Genomic DNA, 17,945 nt, shown 5'->3' with positions numbered 1-17,945 from the left:
AACAAATGTTGACAGAATAAAATGTCACATAAGATGTCATGACATTATTCTGTGACAACTTGAGTGCTATTAATATCTCTAAAAATACTATTCAGCACAGTAAAACCTAACACATTGACATCAGGCATCATTTTATCAGAGAACTTATTGAAGACAAAGTCATAACACTTAAGCATGTCAGTACGAAGAATCAGCTTGCAAATATTTTTACTAAAGCCTTGGATACAAGCCAATTTGAAAAATTAAGAGGGAAACTTGGGATTCGTGTTAATGAGAATTTATAGAAACTACAACTAATTAAGTGTGTTATACAAGAGCATATATCTCGTCATTACACTGGACACGCTTACCTAAACCCCTTACCTCATTGTGTACCCGTTTGGAAAAAACCTCACTACGTTTTCCACTCAAACGCCTCACTCTCCTACAATCATCTGGTCTCTCTCTCTCTCTCTCTCTCTCTCTCTCTCTTAAAAACCTTTCCCTATTCCATCAGCCTCAAGCGTCTACCAACATGTCTCAATATTCTTCACCCACTCACATGCATGTTCCAGATTAAACCAGTGGATCCTCCTCACCATCATATAGGGAAAACACATCTTGTCAAATGATCAACCTGGAATATCTGATTCTGGACGTTGCCCCTATGTCCAAGGTTCATCCCCCTCTTCAGAAGACAGCTACACCGTCTGTGTCTAAAGATGTCAAGACTTCTGGTAAGTCTTCTGAACTCATAATCCCCAATAAAGACAAGAATACTGCTGAAGAAGAATCTAGGCTTAAAGGGTCTGAACTTATAAACCCTAGCATGCATGTTGATGACCCTGTAAATCCCATGGCACTAGAAAGAAGTGAAACTGATAAGGAACTTAGGAAGTTTGTTGCTTCTGTTTTGAAGGAAGTAAACTCTGATGCTTTGCCAGATGTTCAAACATCTTTGGCAAAAGATCCAAGTCCTGAAAATGAGTCAAGGGAAAAAGCTGAAGAAAATGTTCCTGATCATACTGCTCGTGAGAGAAGAAGTAAGAAGAAAGCTTAGCTTGTTGTCAATGTTGAAGAGCTTACCTCTGATGAAGAACCCCTTACAAACATTGTTACTCCTAGTATTGCCAGGAGACTGTAGAGACGTAAAGGAAAGACTGTTGCTTTTGAAGTTTCTCCCTCCAGGAAAGTGAAGAGAAAAGCTGATGGGTTGAAAGGAACTCCTTGTAGAAGCTTCATAGGAAAATCTCCTGTTGGACCCACTAGGTCTTAGAGTAAAGTTGTTACCCCTACTAGAAAGAGGAAATATGTCTCCTCTAGTGAATCATAGTTTGATGTTGCACAGGATGTCTAGGACATCACCCCTATAAAAATATATGCTAATAAGAAACCTCATGATTCTAGGTCCAAATCTCCACTGGACAATGCTTCTTCACATTATGTGAAGAATGCAGAAAGGTGGAAGTATGTCATCCAGAGAAGGGTAGCCCTAGAAAGGGAATTGGGAAAAGATGCCCTTAAGTGTAAGGAGGCCATGGAACTGATAGAAGCTGTAGGGCTGATGAAGACTGTCACACACTTTGGACCTTGCTATGAAAACTTAGTAAAGGAGATTGTGGTGACTATCCCTGATGGATGTGATGATACGAAGAGTGCTGACCATGGTAAAGTTTATGCGAGAGGAAATGTTATAACATTTTCCCCAGCTGCAATCAATAAATTTCTAGGAAGAACAAATGAACCTCAGGCTGAACTGGAAGTCACTAGTGATCAGGTGTGCAAAGAAATCACGACTAAACAGGTTAGACATTGGCCAAACAAAGGGAAGCTGTCTGCTGATAAGTTGAGTGTAAAATATGCCATCCTGCATAGGATTGGTACTGCCAATTGGGTGCCCAATAATCATACCTCAACAATCTCTATTGGTCTGGGAAAATTCATTTATGTTGTTGGTACAAAAAAAGAATTTGACTTTGGAAAATACATCTTTGAATAAGTGTTGAAACAAGCCTTCTTTATTGCTGTAAAAATGTCCATTTGCTTTCCATCCCTCATCTATGGAATCATCCTAAATCAGCACCCTGGTATTTTGCTGCCCATGGGCAGTGTGAAGAAAAAGGAGTCTCCCTTGTCACTCCACTATAAACTCTTTGCAGGAACTCATGTCCTAAACATTATTATGACATCCTCACAGGCACCTCCAAGAAGAGTGTCATTGCTCAGTTGAAGGAAACATGCAAAGAGCTAGAGGACTCCATCAGATCTAGCACATCAACAAAGATTAAACTGGAGACATTGACGAAGGCTATGATAGAAGAGGAGAAGAAGGAAGTTGTACAGAGTGGTGATGCTTAATGAAGTAACTAATGATGAAGAGTATGCTGGTGAAGATGATGCTGATGAAGAGAAAGAAGATGAAGGAAAAGAGTATGCAACAACTGACTCAAATAGTCAGGAAGATATCTGATTGCAGTCTTATTGTGTTCTATTTGTTGTTTTTTATGGTTTTTTTGGTCTATGACCAGGATATTTTGCACCCTTGTGTGTCCCCTTGTGAGGGTTCTTGCACTGTATGAATATGGTTTTGTTTCAGTTTCTGGTTAGATGCTTACCTTTATCAGATTATGGCTAAAAAGGGGGAGTATTGTGTGTGCTAACCACTAACCACTGCCTGACTGTGCTTAAGGAGATATGAGTTGCAGGTTAGCCACATTCTAGGTTGCTGTGTTGTGATATCTAACAAGGTGGGGTGACATCAACTTAACTAAGGGAGTGGTTTTGACCGCTGTATATGCCTCTAATGTGTGCATGATTAATTGTCATGCCTGATTTGTGCTTTAGTGGATGCTGCTACTACTGCTGATGCTTGTGCTAATGTCAGACCAAATGTTCTAACATCTTGTCTGCAGTTTTTTTTGGAGAACCTTGGTTTCTCTTATTTGTGAGGCTTATTGTTCTTTTGCTGCCTAAGCCTCTACTAGTGTGTTGGATGTTCCCTTGAGGGGGAGTCCTAATTATGTGAAACATGGGGAGTACTGACTACTGACTCTGACTGATGTGATTGCCTGAGTACCCATGTAATTTATATGTGTGTTTGATTTTGTTCTGTTGGTCAATCCTATGGTGTTAACCTGAACTGTGGTGCAGGTGTGCAAGGTGTACTTGGGTGTTTTAGCCAAAATTTGCCAAAGGGGGAGATTGTTAATTCCTGGTTGTTATGATTGACAGTAATTTTGGTAAAACTAACTTAGCTGCAACATGTTGAACAAGATGTCTTAATACATGGTTGTGACATCTTGTCTGAAACTAGTTTTTACCTTGGTAACGTTTGTAGGGTTAACTGTCTATAGACTATTCTAGGAATATCATGTTTTCCCTTATGTCGTTCGTGATTGAGGAATCAGAGATTCGTATTGTGGTTAACAAATTATGTTTTCTTAATGTTAAGACATTTTAGGAAACTTTTGATTGATTACCTAATGTTGTGCAGCTGATGCTCGTGAAATACAAGGCCCAAATCCAATGCATTCTATGGCTATAAATAGAATGTCTCAAAACCTAATTACTCACGCAGAAGAGAAGATAATTGACTGCATTAGGATTTGAGTGTTTGTGTAATTTGTGAGCCTCTCAAATATTATCTTGATATATGAGTAGGACTATGTTGTTTGATTGTAAGCATTGTCAAGTACTCATAAGCTTTTAAACATTGAATGATTGTGTGTCCTTGAAGTGTGACTTCTGAATTTTGTGTAAGTGTTTAATTATCACTACTGTGATTGATAGGGAGGTGAGAAGTGTCTCACGCCTAGGAGAGTCTTAGGTAGAAGTTAAGCACGGGTAGTGACTAAGGTATCACCTTTAAATTGGAGATGGTTTGCATAAGACCTACAAACTAATACTATTTAGTGAATTTTCTCCCTGACTTGGTAGCCCCAGATGTAGGTGTTGTTATACACCGAACTGGGTTAACAACTTTGTGTGTTCTGTTATTTTATGTTCCTCTATATGTAAGTTGTCCTGTTATTGTTCAGATATCAATGTCTTGACATCTCATAGGACATCTGATATATGCATACAAGAATTTTAATATATGTGAAGAAAAAGATGTTTGTGAACTTTTTGGCTGACCTACAAGAAAAATGATCCATACTTAATTTAACATATATTCCAGTGTATGAATAGATAAGAGGAAAATATAGTGTAACCTTAATTCGCCTTTCTCCTAGTAAGATTTAGAATTGTTAGTTTTATTGTAAGACAAATAATTTTTAAAGCCAGTTTAGTAAAATGATCTAACAAAAAAATCATATTCAAATCATCCATATATCTTTATAACATTTGTGTTTAACACTTTTAACTTCCTATCTCTAAAAACAATGAATCTTTTATAAAGAATTTCAAAAATCACACATAAAAATGATGTATATTCCTAACCTATATATATAATTTTTGAAGAATTAATTTTATCACCCAAAGATGCTTGTTGTTATATGCTTGCAGTTTATTCCCGTATAAAAATTCAACATTTATATATATATATATATAATATAAATGTTGAATTTTTTCAAAGAACAAGCCGAATCTAGCGTTATATACTTAGATATTATTCCCTTTCTTGACAATGCCTCCAAATAAAAGAAATGCCTAGAATGGAACAAAGTACCACACTAAATTTGCACTATATTATCAATTATGAGTCTATTTAATGAATTTATATGGGGCACTATTTCATGTTGCGTAGTATATACAACACAATACTAATCATTAATGACCATCGATAGATAGTTGAAATTCTTGAGAATTTTACAGCCTTGAGTCGGTGGGCATTAGATACCAATTCCAACTTCGCAGTGCTAGTCATATATATTCGGAAACAATATAAACCTTAAGCACGATATTGAAAAGCTGTGCAAAGATATTATGCGTCCTTTCTATAGCTAGATAACTCTAGAATCATTATCTTGTCTTTTATTTTTGCAACTTGATGTAATTTACTCCTTTTTTTATCAATGACATCATTTATTTCGCATATGAAATGTACGTCAAGCGTGAGTAGTAATGTCTTGTCTCACAAAAAGTTTAGTGTACGAATTCAGTCTGCATGAATATGGGTATATTGATATAGATGCTAGTATGTCAGAAATTGATATAGATAGACTGAAATGGAGTTCTGAAACAATCGAGTGAGTTTTCGCTGCGATGGAAGATGGGTATTCTTAAGATTATGAGTGAAAAACTAATTTGAACGTAGACATGAGAGAATACATGTTTGAACAAATATAATTGTTTTCGTGAGATGCATGTTTTATAGGATAGAAAATTAAGACACAATAATAGATTAATACGTAATAAATATAATTTTTTTTATAATTTTAGAAATTTTGAGGATCAACAACAAATATAAGACGACAAATCGAATAAATAAAGATACAAAAGAACACTGATATTTTAACGTAGAAAATCCCTCAATATGAGAGTAAAAATCACGAGTCGTCCAGACCAAACAAAATAACTCCACTATAATTAATTAAGAGTACAAGACACTGTTAAAGTGATTCACAAACTAGTGCTAACAATCACAAATCACAAAATAAACTAACTTACAAATAAGAATAAAAAAACTGAAAATTTTCATAAATCTAAAGCTTCAGTATGAAGCAGATATCTCTCACCTCATACCTTGTTTTTGTTGAGAATGTGTCAAGTATGAGTAGTGTGGATAATAGTCCCACATTGGTTGATAATGTGGAGACTTGAGCATTTATAAGTGAGAGAACCCACTCACCTATCACCTTAAGATTTTGGGTGAATATGTGGTGTGTCTCTCAAAGGTGTTGCTCTAAAAAAGGAAGTCCCACTATTTTCAATGCTCCCTAGTGAAAAATCTCCCCCAATAAATGGTATCATGAGCCTTTGGTTTCAGAAAGGGACCAGGTTACTTGTATCGAAAGTCAACGGCGCCAGGAGGGTGAATAAGAAATGTTCCGTTGAAGAGTGTCAACGGCGCCATGAGGGTGAATAAGAAACGTTCCGTGCGATACAAGAGAAGTAAGTAGAGCTTTCACTTGAGGGGGAGCATTGTGGACTCACACTTGAGGGGGAGTGTTGAGAATGTGTAAAGTGTGAGTAGTGTGGATAATGGTCCCACATTGGTTGATAATGTGGAGACTTGAGCATTTATAAATGAGAGAACCCACTCACCTATCACCTTAAGGTTTTGGGTGAATATGTGGTGTGTCTCTCACAAAGAGGTTGCTCTAGAAAAAGAAGTCTCACTATGTTCAATGCTCCCTAGTGAAAAATCTTCCCCAACAATTTTAAAATTATGAACGGTCAAAAGTTAGATACAGGTGTTGCGAACTTGTCCTATGAATTTGAACTCGAACAAATTGGGGATCATCGATTTAGTGAGGTTGGTTATAGAAAAACAAGAATAGGTTTCTCTCTTGTTTTCTCTATTTTTGAATACTTATTTTCTCTCTATCTCTCTCAATCCTAAATTGATCCTCTCTACTTAAATAAGTGAGAAAAATGGGCTAATTGTAAGACCCTAATTTTGACCCTAAGATCCCTCATGGCATCATGTCATTTGCACATTGCACTACCTCAAGGATCATAGCATCTTGGTTCCTTACCCTTAGGTTGAGACTTGTGTGAGTTGGTTTGAGACCACCAAGCATGCTTGAATTGTATATTATTGCTTTCTTTATTTTGTTTATTAACCAAAAGCACAAAAATATGTCACTAACCTCTTTTGTTTTGAAGCTTAAGCAATCATGAGATCCATTGCTCCTAGGAGGCTCCTATGCTTATTGAAATGGCCAGATGAAGATGAAAGCAAGCATGCAAATGGTTCCCAAAGCTCCTAATCATCATATATGTCTCCCAAGTATCTCAATTTTCCAATTTGATCAAGATAACCCAAAGGGCTTGAGGTTTGTTTCCCAAGGATACCCTAATTCAACTGTGCATTGACCGTGCCTTGCTCATGAAGCAACCTCATCTTATGATCAAATACAATCAAGGGAAGTTATTTCATTCATCATTTTATGAATATATGATCCTATGTGAGGCCCCTCAATCATTCATTCAACAAGATTTGAAGTTTGGACTTGAGAGGTTGACCAGTCAAGTCATCTAACTAAATTGAAATCCACTGGGACCTAACTTTTGATGTGTCTGTCAAATGAAGACGAACCCAAGAGAAAAAATGTTCTTAAGAACCATATGAATAACTTTCATGTTCATCAAAAATTCATTTGAAACTTGGAAGGTCATCATTCATTTCAAAACATTATAGGTCATTTTGACTGAAACCCTAATTTTGGGTCAACTTCCCAAGGACCTAACTCACTCATTTTTTATGATTTTGAGGTGAGACTAATTTAATTGGAAAGATTAAGATATATACTTAAATTGTTATGTTGGACAAAATTTCATAATCCTAAAAGAAACACATGTGATAATACAAAACATTATAGGTCACTTTGGACCAAAGCCATTGAATCTTGAAAAAGTCCAACTTCAAGTGCCCATAACTTTCTCATAAAAAATCCAAATGATGCAAAATTTAAATTTAAATTGATAATCTTGAAAATATATACAAATTTGATGTTGAAGGTGTTTTCATTTGAGGCTTGCATCATTGAAACAGAAGGGCTTGAAGTTGGTCACTTTTGGCCAAATTTTCAAAGACATGTTTTGTACATCAAACTTCATGGCCAGTTTTCACAATTTTCCAAACTCCAAATGGATTTTTGTTCAACATAGATTTTGTTCCTTATGTCAAGACCTTTCCAACCATTACTCACATGCCTATGTTTGGATTTTCCATATGGGACTTTCGAAGAGGATAACATTTGTGATCAATTATGCATTTCACTTTGTAACTTGATGCACAAGCCAATGCAGCTCAGAATGCACGTCCATTTCAATTCCAAGTGACTTCAGCTTGCATTTCCAATTGGTTTTGGGCCTCACATGCGCCTGTACAGGCTCATGCATGGAGGACCCAATGATCATGCACACGAGTTTCTCCTCACCTTGCTTTGCATTTAAGCTATAAATAGGAACCTTGCTTCATTCAATTATCAACCTGAAGGCGCCTAAAGCTCTGCTGAAATCCATACCCAACCTCACTTCAAAGGAATTCTGAATTTTTTCTCTCAATTTAAAACTTGAATTTCAACTTCCTTGGTTGATCTTCAGTTTCCAATTCCTAAGCCTTGCATCATCATCATCTCAAGATCAAGCTGCAAGCAAGAATTTGATTGGACCGTGCTCATTAAAGCTGCACTTCAAAGGTTTACATATCAATTGTTTTGATCTGAATCTCCTTATATGATGTGATTTGCTTGTGTTTGTTTGGTTCTCTAAAGTCCTCGTGTGAGAGGCAAGCCAATGGTGGGTTTAATTTTGTGAATTGATGCATTTCAGATTGAACACCTGGATTTTCCATCTCAGATTTCTCATTCCATAGAGATCTTGAGAGAAATCCAAGGTTACAGGGGTGATGTACATCACCCTAGCTTTAATTTGGTATAAGACACGTGTGTTTTAGTTGAGGTTGCAAAACCTGCAACTGGTCGCCGGAATCCGTTTGCTCACCGGAGAAGACGGTGGTTTCCACCACCGTCCCCACGTGGATGAGTTCTAGCCTTTGGATCTCACTTCTCCGTTCTAATCGTGGCCATGCATTGTGTTTACTATTTTTAATCCAGCGTGTGATGCGTTTGACTGAGGATCACAATGAGCGCGCGCCTTTGATCCCTTGGATTGTCCACGTCAATTAATGAAAGTGGATCCAAGCGCTGCTGATTTTTCTCTTTTTCTAATTTCTGTTTTATTTTTCTTTTATTTCATTTATTTTCAAAAATTCATAACTCTTTTATTTGGAATCACAAAAATATGGGACCAATTGCAAAAATTTTCTTTTAAAGTTTAGTTTCATAATCTGATTTTTAATTTTTTTTATGATTCCTTAATATTTTTTGTGAATTATTTTGTTTTTAATAGTTTTTAATTCATTTTAAATACTTTTTGATATTAAAAGATTCCAAAAATATTTTCTTAACGCATTTGGATCATGATAAGTCTATGAAAATATTCTCATCAATTTCTTAATTGATTTGAGATTTATTTGAGATTTTAATTCATTTTTGTTATATTTTAATGCTTTTAATTGATTTTAAAATAGTTTCTGTTTTCAAAAAATATTGAGAAAATTTGTCAAACCATTTTTGACCATGTTAGACTTATGATGATCCAATTGGACTTATCCAAGTTGATTTGAATTGGATTTGAAGTTTGAACTTACTTTGTTCATTTTATTTTACGTATTATTTTAATTCCAAAAAATACCAAAAATATGTTTGACCTTTCTTGACTTCTAATCTTCATTTCACTTCTGTTTACCATTGATTGATGTTGATTTCATTCACATTTGATCATTGTGTTTTGGTTATGTCATTTGAATTTTCATTTTGTACATTCCATCTTCATCTCTCATCTTCTTCTTTTTCTTTTGACCAATGAGTTAATGATTTGTGGTTAGCCTTGACATATGATAGGCTTAACCTTCTTTGATCCAAATCAAACTCAACTTGATCAAAGATCAAGTGAGTTGCTTTGTGTCCAAGATAGGTTGCCTCTTGGTCAAGCAAAGAACCTGAAATCCATACAAGGTCTTTCTTCTTTTCTTTTGGCATGACAAGTTGTAGGAGCTTGGCTTACTAGTCATGATCTCTAACTTGTGTTTATTTGCCTATAGTTTTATTGACTGGCCTCAGATAGGTGTGACTACTACATTAGTCCACTTACGATTGCTTAACATAGCGCTAAATTGCCTTATGACACCCTAACATTAACTACTAACACTAACTTTAATTCAAGCATTTAACTCTTGCAATTTATCTTAATGCAATTTAATTTCTTGCTCATTTATTCATATTGTCTTTTCCCTTTGCTCATTGGAGCTCATGTTTATGTTTATGCTATTTTCCTTTTGCTCATTTGAGCTTATTATTGTGTAAATATATATTATTGCCTTGTTTTTATTTTGTCTTTGTTTGTGTGAACCCAATGCAAAAAGGAGAAAGGACTTAGAATTAGGACCTTACCTATGCTTAATGGAGTTTCAAGAGCAATTAGGCCTCATGCCTTTAGAATGCTAAATTTGTTGAAGAGCAACTAGGCCTCATGCCTTTAGAATGCTTAATCTTGAAGTTGACTTCAAAGAACCCCTAATCTAAACTCACTCTTTGTCCATTCCTCTTATTGCATTTTGAACTTTTTGATTGTTTGTTGTTGTGTGATAGGGAATCCAAACTTGAGATATTAAGAAGGACCATTGTCATGAATAACCAAGTTAAGAGAAAGACAAGCCAATTGGAGATCCTAGGAGCTTGAATGTTTAATTGTTTTGATTGCTTGTTGCTTACTAAGTCCAAAGGAAAGGAGCATCTTGAATCATCTTTATGATCTCAAGAAAGGAACTCCAAGGGTTTTATCTCTTCTCTCATCTTTGCATGTTTAGGACTAGCCTTTCTCTTCTTCTCTCCACTCTAACCCAAGCCAAACTCATTTTGTGCAAATATTGACATTGTTTTCAAAACTAGAAACCTAGGCCATATGCGTTTGACTTTTCAAACTCTTTTCACTAATACTCATTGTAAATGAACTCTAATTCATACTTTGACCTCATTTTGTGAATACTTATAATTTATAAATTCAACCCACTTCAAGTGATTTTTGTGGTTCCAATGACCACCTTTGATTAAAACTTTTTTCATAAACATTAACCATAGGTTTGAGTTATCATAGTGGTTGATGTAAACCTCGCCTTATCCTTAGTGATTGGACTATAAGTCTTCCACACTTATTATAGGGTGGATCCCTCACTAGTATGTTGAAGCTCTCCTCACATGGTGGATTGTTGGTTTAGGTTGAGTTTTCTCCCTTTGATGAAAAAAGACCTTAAGGCTTTTGACAAATCAATTCATACATATTTTGAGAGTTTTACCCCGAACTACGAGGTTTTGATCCTACCTTTTGTGATGGTACGTACGCAATGGGTTTATCCATTCAAACACAAAAATTGTAAATATTGCATATTCTTTTCTCATCCCCCCAATCATGTTTGCACAAATATTTTCACAAAATACCAACCTACCATACAACTTTGCAAAAAGGGCTCCCTTAGAGTACTAAGGATGTTTTGGGTGCTTAAAACCTCCCCATTGCATAACCAACCCCCTTACCCAGATCTCTGACATTTTTATTAGTTTTTGATTTGATAAAACTTCTCGGTTTTTGTTCGCTTTCTAACCTTTCCTTTGGATAAATAGAAGTGCGGTGGCGACTCGAATTGTATGATTTACTTTTGATTTAGTCAATAAATCTAAAGGTAACGAATACCCCGCTACAGAAAAGTGGCGACTCTGCTGGGGACTCTTACTTCCTAGTGGGTTTAGCCTACTTTTTGCCTTGTTGTATTGCATGTCTATATTTATTTGTGACATATTTTTTGTGCAAATTTGGGATGACTGTATTGTTTGTGATGTATGAATTGCTTGATATATCAATTGCTTGTGTGCTTGGTGGTCTCTTGTGAGATGAGTTCTATACCTGAACTCGAGTGCACTTATGATAGGAGAATGGCATAGTCTTGTTGACTTGTGTGGAGTTATTTCTTAGCAAGTTGACTTGCAATCCCATTCGCTTGGTAGAGGTCATGTTGGGATCAATAATGTCACACGAGTAGTCGTGGTTAGGCATTACTCTTTCCAATATATACCTTAGATGCCAAAGACCTTAGATTACCTAGCCCATCTTGGCCTATTTTAGGACATAGTGCGAAGATTGTTCAAGTGTAAGATTTGATACGATTATTACGCGATACTACACTCATAAGAGTCTCTCTTGAGAATATTTTTGGAATACGAGTAGTCGTTTATCCGATAATATCCGAAAGATGAGATGATGACTATGGGAACCTCTTTAGAACATGATTGTCAGGTTTAACCATAGTATACTCCCTTTGGGTGGTTCTTAACCGAGACTCCAAGCTCGTGACTTGCAACAAACCCTTGATTCGCGGTTGATCCGTTCTCGTATATCCTTAATATCAATGGAACTTGGGTGTTGATAAGGTGTAAACCATAATCCACAAAAATGGATGATTGATATTAAGGATGACTTGATCCATCCTGTGACCTTTGTGTGGTGTGACTTGCTTGATCCTTGAGTGTGATTGTTGCATCCATGCATTCATGCATTCATTCGCATCCATATCATCAATAATGAGAAAATTTTCAAGGAACTTAAGAGGTCTATTTGCAAATTTTCAGACATGAATAAGCAAATAAGGAATACGAAAAAGTACAGTTTCAGACAACCCGACTTGAAAGAGTTAAGGAGTTTGGCATCCTATGTATTAGATCGCTTGGAGTTCAAAGCTCTTCATGGGAAGCATCTGTCTATTCTTTCTACTGAGGTGGATGAAGATTTGATGAGTGTGTTGGTGCAGTTCTATGATCCCCTGTACCGTTGCTTCACTTTCCCGGATTTCCAGCTTTTGCCCACACTTGAGGAGTATACCTATCTTGTAGGTATACCTATCTTAGATCAGTTGTCGTTCAGTGCTTGGAGAGAGTTCCTTCTTCCCAAGAGATTGCTGATCTGTTGCACATAGATGTATCTGATATTGGTGCTCATATGACTACCAAAGGTGAAATTCAAGGTCTCCCATCTAATTTCCTCATTGCCCAAGCTACTTTGTTTGGGAAGGCCATGAGTGAGGACGCCTTTGAAGCCATATTTGTACTTCTCATCTATGGGCTAGTGTTATTCCCCAACATCGACAATTTTGTGGATGTGAACGCCATTAGGATCTTCTCTACTCTTAATCCCGTTCCTACTCTGTTGGGTGACACTTATTTCTCTTTGCATATGAGGAATGGAAAGGGTGGTGGTACCATTGTGTGCTATTTTCCTCTGTTGTACAAGTGGTTTATTTCACACTTGCCACAGGCGCTCGCCTTCCAGGAGAATAAGGGATGTCTACGGTGGTCTACGAGACTCATGTCTCTCACTAATGATGATATCTTTTGGTACAATAGTGTGTATGATGGTATGCAGATTATTGATTCTTGTGGTGAATTCTCCAATGTGCCTCTTCTTGGTACATGTGGTGGGATTAACTACAACCCTATTTTGGCTCGCCGTCAGCTTGGGTTCCCCTTAAAGGATAAACCTAATAACATTTTGTTAGAAGGTGTGTTCTTTCAAGAGGGTAAAGATCCCCAAAACTTGAAAGGCAGGATGGTCCGCGCTTGGCGCAAGATCCATAGGAAGGGAAGGAAAGAGCTTGGTCCGAAGAATTGTATTGCTTTGGAACCCTACACCCCGTGGGTGAGGAAGAGAGCTTCTGAGTACCTCATACCCTACGACTATCCGAGACCTACACCTATGGTTATGGTTGGGCCTTCAACCCTCCCTAACCAAGGAGTGGAGGAGTTGAGAGTGAAGACCGCTCGCGTGCTTGGGTCCGTGAGCGAGAGGAGCTACTTCAACAACTCAGAGATAAGGATGCTGTGATAGAACTTCTGGAGCATCAGGTTATTGATGAGCCAGATGATATGGTTACTTCTCTTCTTCCTTAGTCGTCCCAGTTTTGGAAGAGGAAGTATGATCGACTCTCAAAGGAGAAGGCAGATATGGAGGCAACCTATGAGAGAGAGGTGAAGAGGCTTCGTGCAGCTTATCTTCCGGTCTCGAGAGCTTTGGACGATTGTTTCTAGGGTTCCATAGGATGTTCATTTTCCTTCTCTCTTATTTTTTATATGGTTACCAAGACTGTACTTCTTTGGTGTAAAAAATTTTCCAAATATTATTGATATGAATATTCCATATATGTCTAAAAGATTAATATTTCTAAATATTTGTAAATAGATCTCTATAAAGTTCCTTTGATTAAAAACAAATCATATGCACAAACATTGTATGCATCATATGCATAAGCAGGTTTTGTTCAGAGCTTCTTGATCAGTGGTCTAACTCTTTGTTCTTCATTTGTTGTGAAGATAAGCTGACGCACCGGTATAACACCAGAGCGAATCTAACAAAGCTGATGGATCATCTTGAATAAGAAAACAGAGAGCTGAAAGAGGAAGTAGCTAGGCTGACTGCCATGATGGAGTCAGTGCTGGCTGCTCAGAGCCAGTCTTTTCCAACACCTGCAACTCCTCCCAGGAGGACGGTCATCTCAGAGGTAGCTTCCTCTACTGTGCCTGCCGCCACTGCTCATTTCGCTCCGCCGACTATGCTAGCCGGGTTTCCCTGGGGGATGCCCGCAAATTTTGTGCCTGAGGGTCTCGCTCCAACCTTTACTTCTCTGCCGACATCTAGCCCGGTCCTTGTTGTGCCACCTCCCGTTGTGCACACGTTACCGAGATTCGAAGACACCATTTATCATTCTGAGCCATCTGAGGGCCTAGATGTTTATGAGAAAATGGACGCTATGAATGACCAATTCCTTGAAATGCGTAAGGAACTGAAGACTCTAAGAGGAAATGACCTTCTTCATTTGCTTCCTACAATGATGCGAAGTTGACCATTGAGCATGGTGCAACTACTGGTTTAGGACAAATGACCAAGATGGAAGACAATAAATCCTGGGCTGGCATATGGTATTCTTCAGGCATTTTCAACGAGCATGGGCTGTTCCAGAGTGGTGGTTTCATCTACACTGTTGAAGACCAAGAGGTTGCTGCCATAGTGGAAGATGATGCAGAGGAAGGGCTGGGCAACTTTGTCATCCCTGGAGGAGTCTGCAATAATTGGGTCACTGTTGACATTCCAACAGTTGTCCATAAGTCCATGTAATATGTTCATTTTATTTTAAACCCTTCTCGCATGCCAAAAGGAGAAGTGATGACATTGTTGGCACATATTAATACAATGATATTCATTTAAAAATTACATGTTAAATGTTTGTTTTTCCAAATTATTTTTCCTTTTTGCTTTTTGCATGAAATTGGTGATCACCATAAAACCCTAAAAAAGAGAATAAAATCAATCTTTTTATCTGCATAATGATTTGCTTTGCTTGAATTCTAAAATCTCTTTTATACTCAAAATCATTATGCAGGTTGATCAAACCCATTGAACATAATGATCCAACACCATCTCCCAACTTTGAGTTCCCTGTATTTGAGGCCGAAGAAGATGATGTTGAAGAGACTCCTGATGAGATTACCCGTTTGCTTGAGCACGAAGAGAAGATCATTCAACCGCATCTTGAGAATTTGGAAACAATCAACTTGGGGTTTGGGGATTGTGTTCGTGAGGTGAAGATTGGGGCACTCCTGGAAGAGTCTGTGAAGAAGGGGTTGATTAAGTTGCTACGAGAATATGTTGACGTCTTTGCCTGGCCGTATGAAGACATGCCTGGTCTAGATACTGATATTGTGCAACATTTCCTACCTTTGAAGCCTGAGTGTGTGCCTGTGAAGCAAAAGCTCAGAAGAACTCATCCTGATATGGCAGTGAAGATTAAAGAAGAAGTTCAGAAGCAAATTGATGCGGGGTTTCTGGTGACTTCTACATATCCTCAATGGGTGGCCAATATTGTGCCTGTGCCGAAGAAAGATGGAAAAGTCTGAATGTGTATGGACTATAGAAAATTGAATAAAGCTAGTCCAAAAGATGATTTCCCTCTACTACATATTGATATGTTGGTAGATAATATAACTAAATTCAATGTCTTCTCATTTATGGACGGATTTTCCGGCTATAACCAGATTAAAATGGCACCCGAGGATATGGAGAAGACAACAATCATCACACCTTGGGGAACATTCTGTTATCGAGTGATGCCCTTCGGTTTGAAGAATGCCGGAGCCACGTATCAACGAGCTATGACTACCTTGTTTCATGATATGATGCACAAGGAGATCGAGGTGTATGTTGATGATATGATTGCGAAGTCGAGAATGGAAATTGAGCATGTAGAGCACTCGTTGAAGCTTTTTCAGCGTTTGAGGAAGTACAAACTCCGCTTGAATCTGAACAAGTGTACATTTGGAGTTTGTTCTATCGCATCTCGAAAAATACGATTCCTCGCGATGGTCGCGGAAAAAATTATGTTCGAACAGAGTCGCCACCGAACTTTATTTATTCCAATGAAGGAATAGGAAAATATCGATAAAACCTCTGAAAAACAGAATAATGGTCATCACAACCATATTCGGGTTCAGGAGTCGATTACGCAAGGGGAAGGTATTAGCACCCCTCACGTCCGTTGTACTCAACTGGAACCTTTTAGTCCAATTTGCTATTTGAATGTTTGTAGACTGTTATTTGCTTTCTTCGAGTAATTAGAGTTGATAATAGAGATGGATGAAGACCTCAAAAGGAGAACGAGGAGGTTTTTTATTAGTGTGCTTGCGAAGATACAACAATCTCCTCCCTACGTATCCTTATGGTGCAATAAGGAAATCAGAGCATTCGTAGTTCGGGCTACTACGAATATTTGGTGTGTTTGTTTTGATGAACGACTGTGTAGGTCGGCGTTCTAACGACTAAACGCTGGCTTGTCTACTCTCGATGGAGGCTCTAGCACTGGTTTGTTGTGCGCATTAGAAAGGATTTACAATGTTCTTTTGAAAGGAGTTTTGGTCACGCGGGGGTGACAAGTTGAATTGATGTTGTTTAGCTGTTTTGGTTTCGATCGCACGGGGGCGAGAAATTAGTTTGATTTGTTTGAGATATTTTTGAAGAACGACGAAAGATTGAGCAATGTGGTGCACACCAATCGTCCAACTCTTTCGAGGAATAATAAGGCGACCGCCTTCTACTCCTTTTCGTTCGAATTATTTTAAGGTTTGTTTGTGGATGTTGAATGTGCACGGTAGTGAGGCGTACGCCTCCTACTTGATTATTCAAAGAATAATGAGGCGTGCGCCACTTATTCCTTTATCCAAGTTTAGTTAAAATGTATTAATCGGAAGTCGATAATTTGTGCAATATGGCGAGCGCCAATTATTCAAATAATCGAGAGATGGCAAGGCGAACGTCTCCCATCTTTTATCATCCGAATTTTAATTTATAAAAGATATGTTTTTAGACGTTGTATTTGCTTTGCGAAAGTAGTTTGAATTTTGAATTGATAGGTTTTGAAAAGTCGATGATTTGAGCAATGTGGCGTACGCCAATTATTCAAATAATCAAGGAATGGTGAGGCGAACGCCTCCCATTCTCTTCATTTAAAGTTTAAGTTAAAGTTTATTTTGTGAAATTGGATTTGATATAAAAGGTGACTTGAATTTATTTGATTGTATTTTAATTTGAAGACGAAAATTCGATCAATGTGGCGTACGCCAATTATTCGAATAATCGAAAGATAGTGAGGCGAACGCCTCCCATCCTTTTATTATCGGAAATTTAGAATTAAATGGTTGTAGAATTTGTAGCTGATTTAGAAGACGTGATTTGAAATGTTATGGTTAAGGTTTAATTGGGTGACAAGAACTCGAGCAATATGGCGTACGCCAATTATTCAAGTGCTTGAGAAATAGTGAAGCGAACGCTTCCTATATTTTTTTCATCCCAAAATTTAAATTAAAAAAATGAAGTGTTTAGAATTGTATTGGTTTGGAAAATGATTTGAATTTGTATTAAGTGAGATTTTATTTATGAATAAGATTGAAATGGGTTTGAAGAATAATTTTAAATTTAATATTGAAATCATGGTGACAAACATATTCATTTAATTATGAACAAAAACAACAACAATAAAAATGATCAATGTTTAATAATTGAAAACACAAGTTATAAAAGAGGGGTGCAAGCAAGCACATGGAGTATGGTGAGATGGAAATTTGACTTTCAGGCATAATCCATTAAAACACCCTAACTTGTAATTATATCATAAAACTTTCAACTTGTAATTATATCATAAA

The 17,945-nt window shown here is 37.3% G+C and overlaps 1 protein-coding gene across 1 annotated transcript; it reads left to right on the top strand.

Annotated features, from left to right (window-relative positions):
* The first annotated feature begins 646 nt into the window (after positions 1–646).
* LOC127078633 (uncharacterized) lies at positions 647–1,978 on the top strand. The gene is made up of 3 exons (XM_051019074.1): positions 647–1,022; positions 1,155–1,248; positions 1,387–1,978. Exons 1-3 carry the CDS (start codon positions 647–649, stop codon positions 1,976–1,978), a joined length of 1,062 nt encoding a protein of 353 aa, XP_050875031.1.
* The last annotated feature ends 15,967 nt before the right edge of the window (positions 1,979–17,945 follow it).

Source organism: Lathyrus oleraceus, chromosome 5, assembly GCF_024323335.1.
Source record: "Lathyrus oleraceus cultivar Zhongwan6 chromosome 5, CAAS_Psat_ZW6_1.0, whole genome shotgun sequence".
In the NCBI taxonomy this organism is placed as follows: Eukaryota; Viridiplantae; Streptophyta; class Magnoliopsida; order Fabales; family Fabaceae; genus Lathyrus; species Lathyrus oleraceus.
Note: the sequence above shows the minus strand (reverse complement) of the source record. Positions and strands in the feature narration are given on the sequence as shown.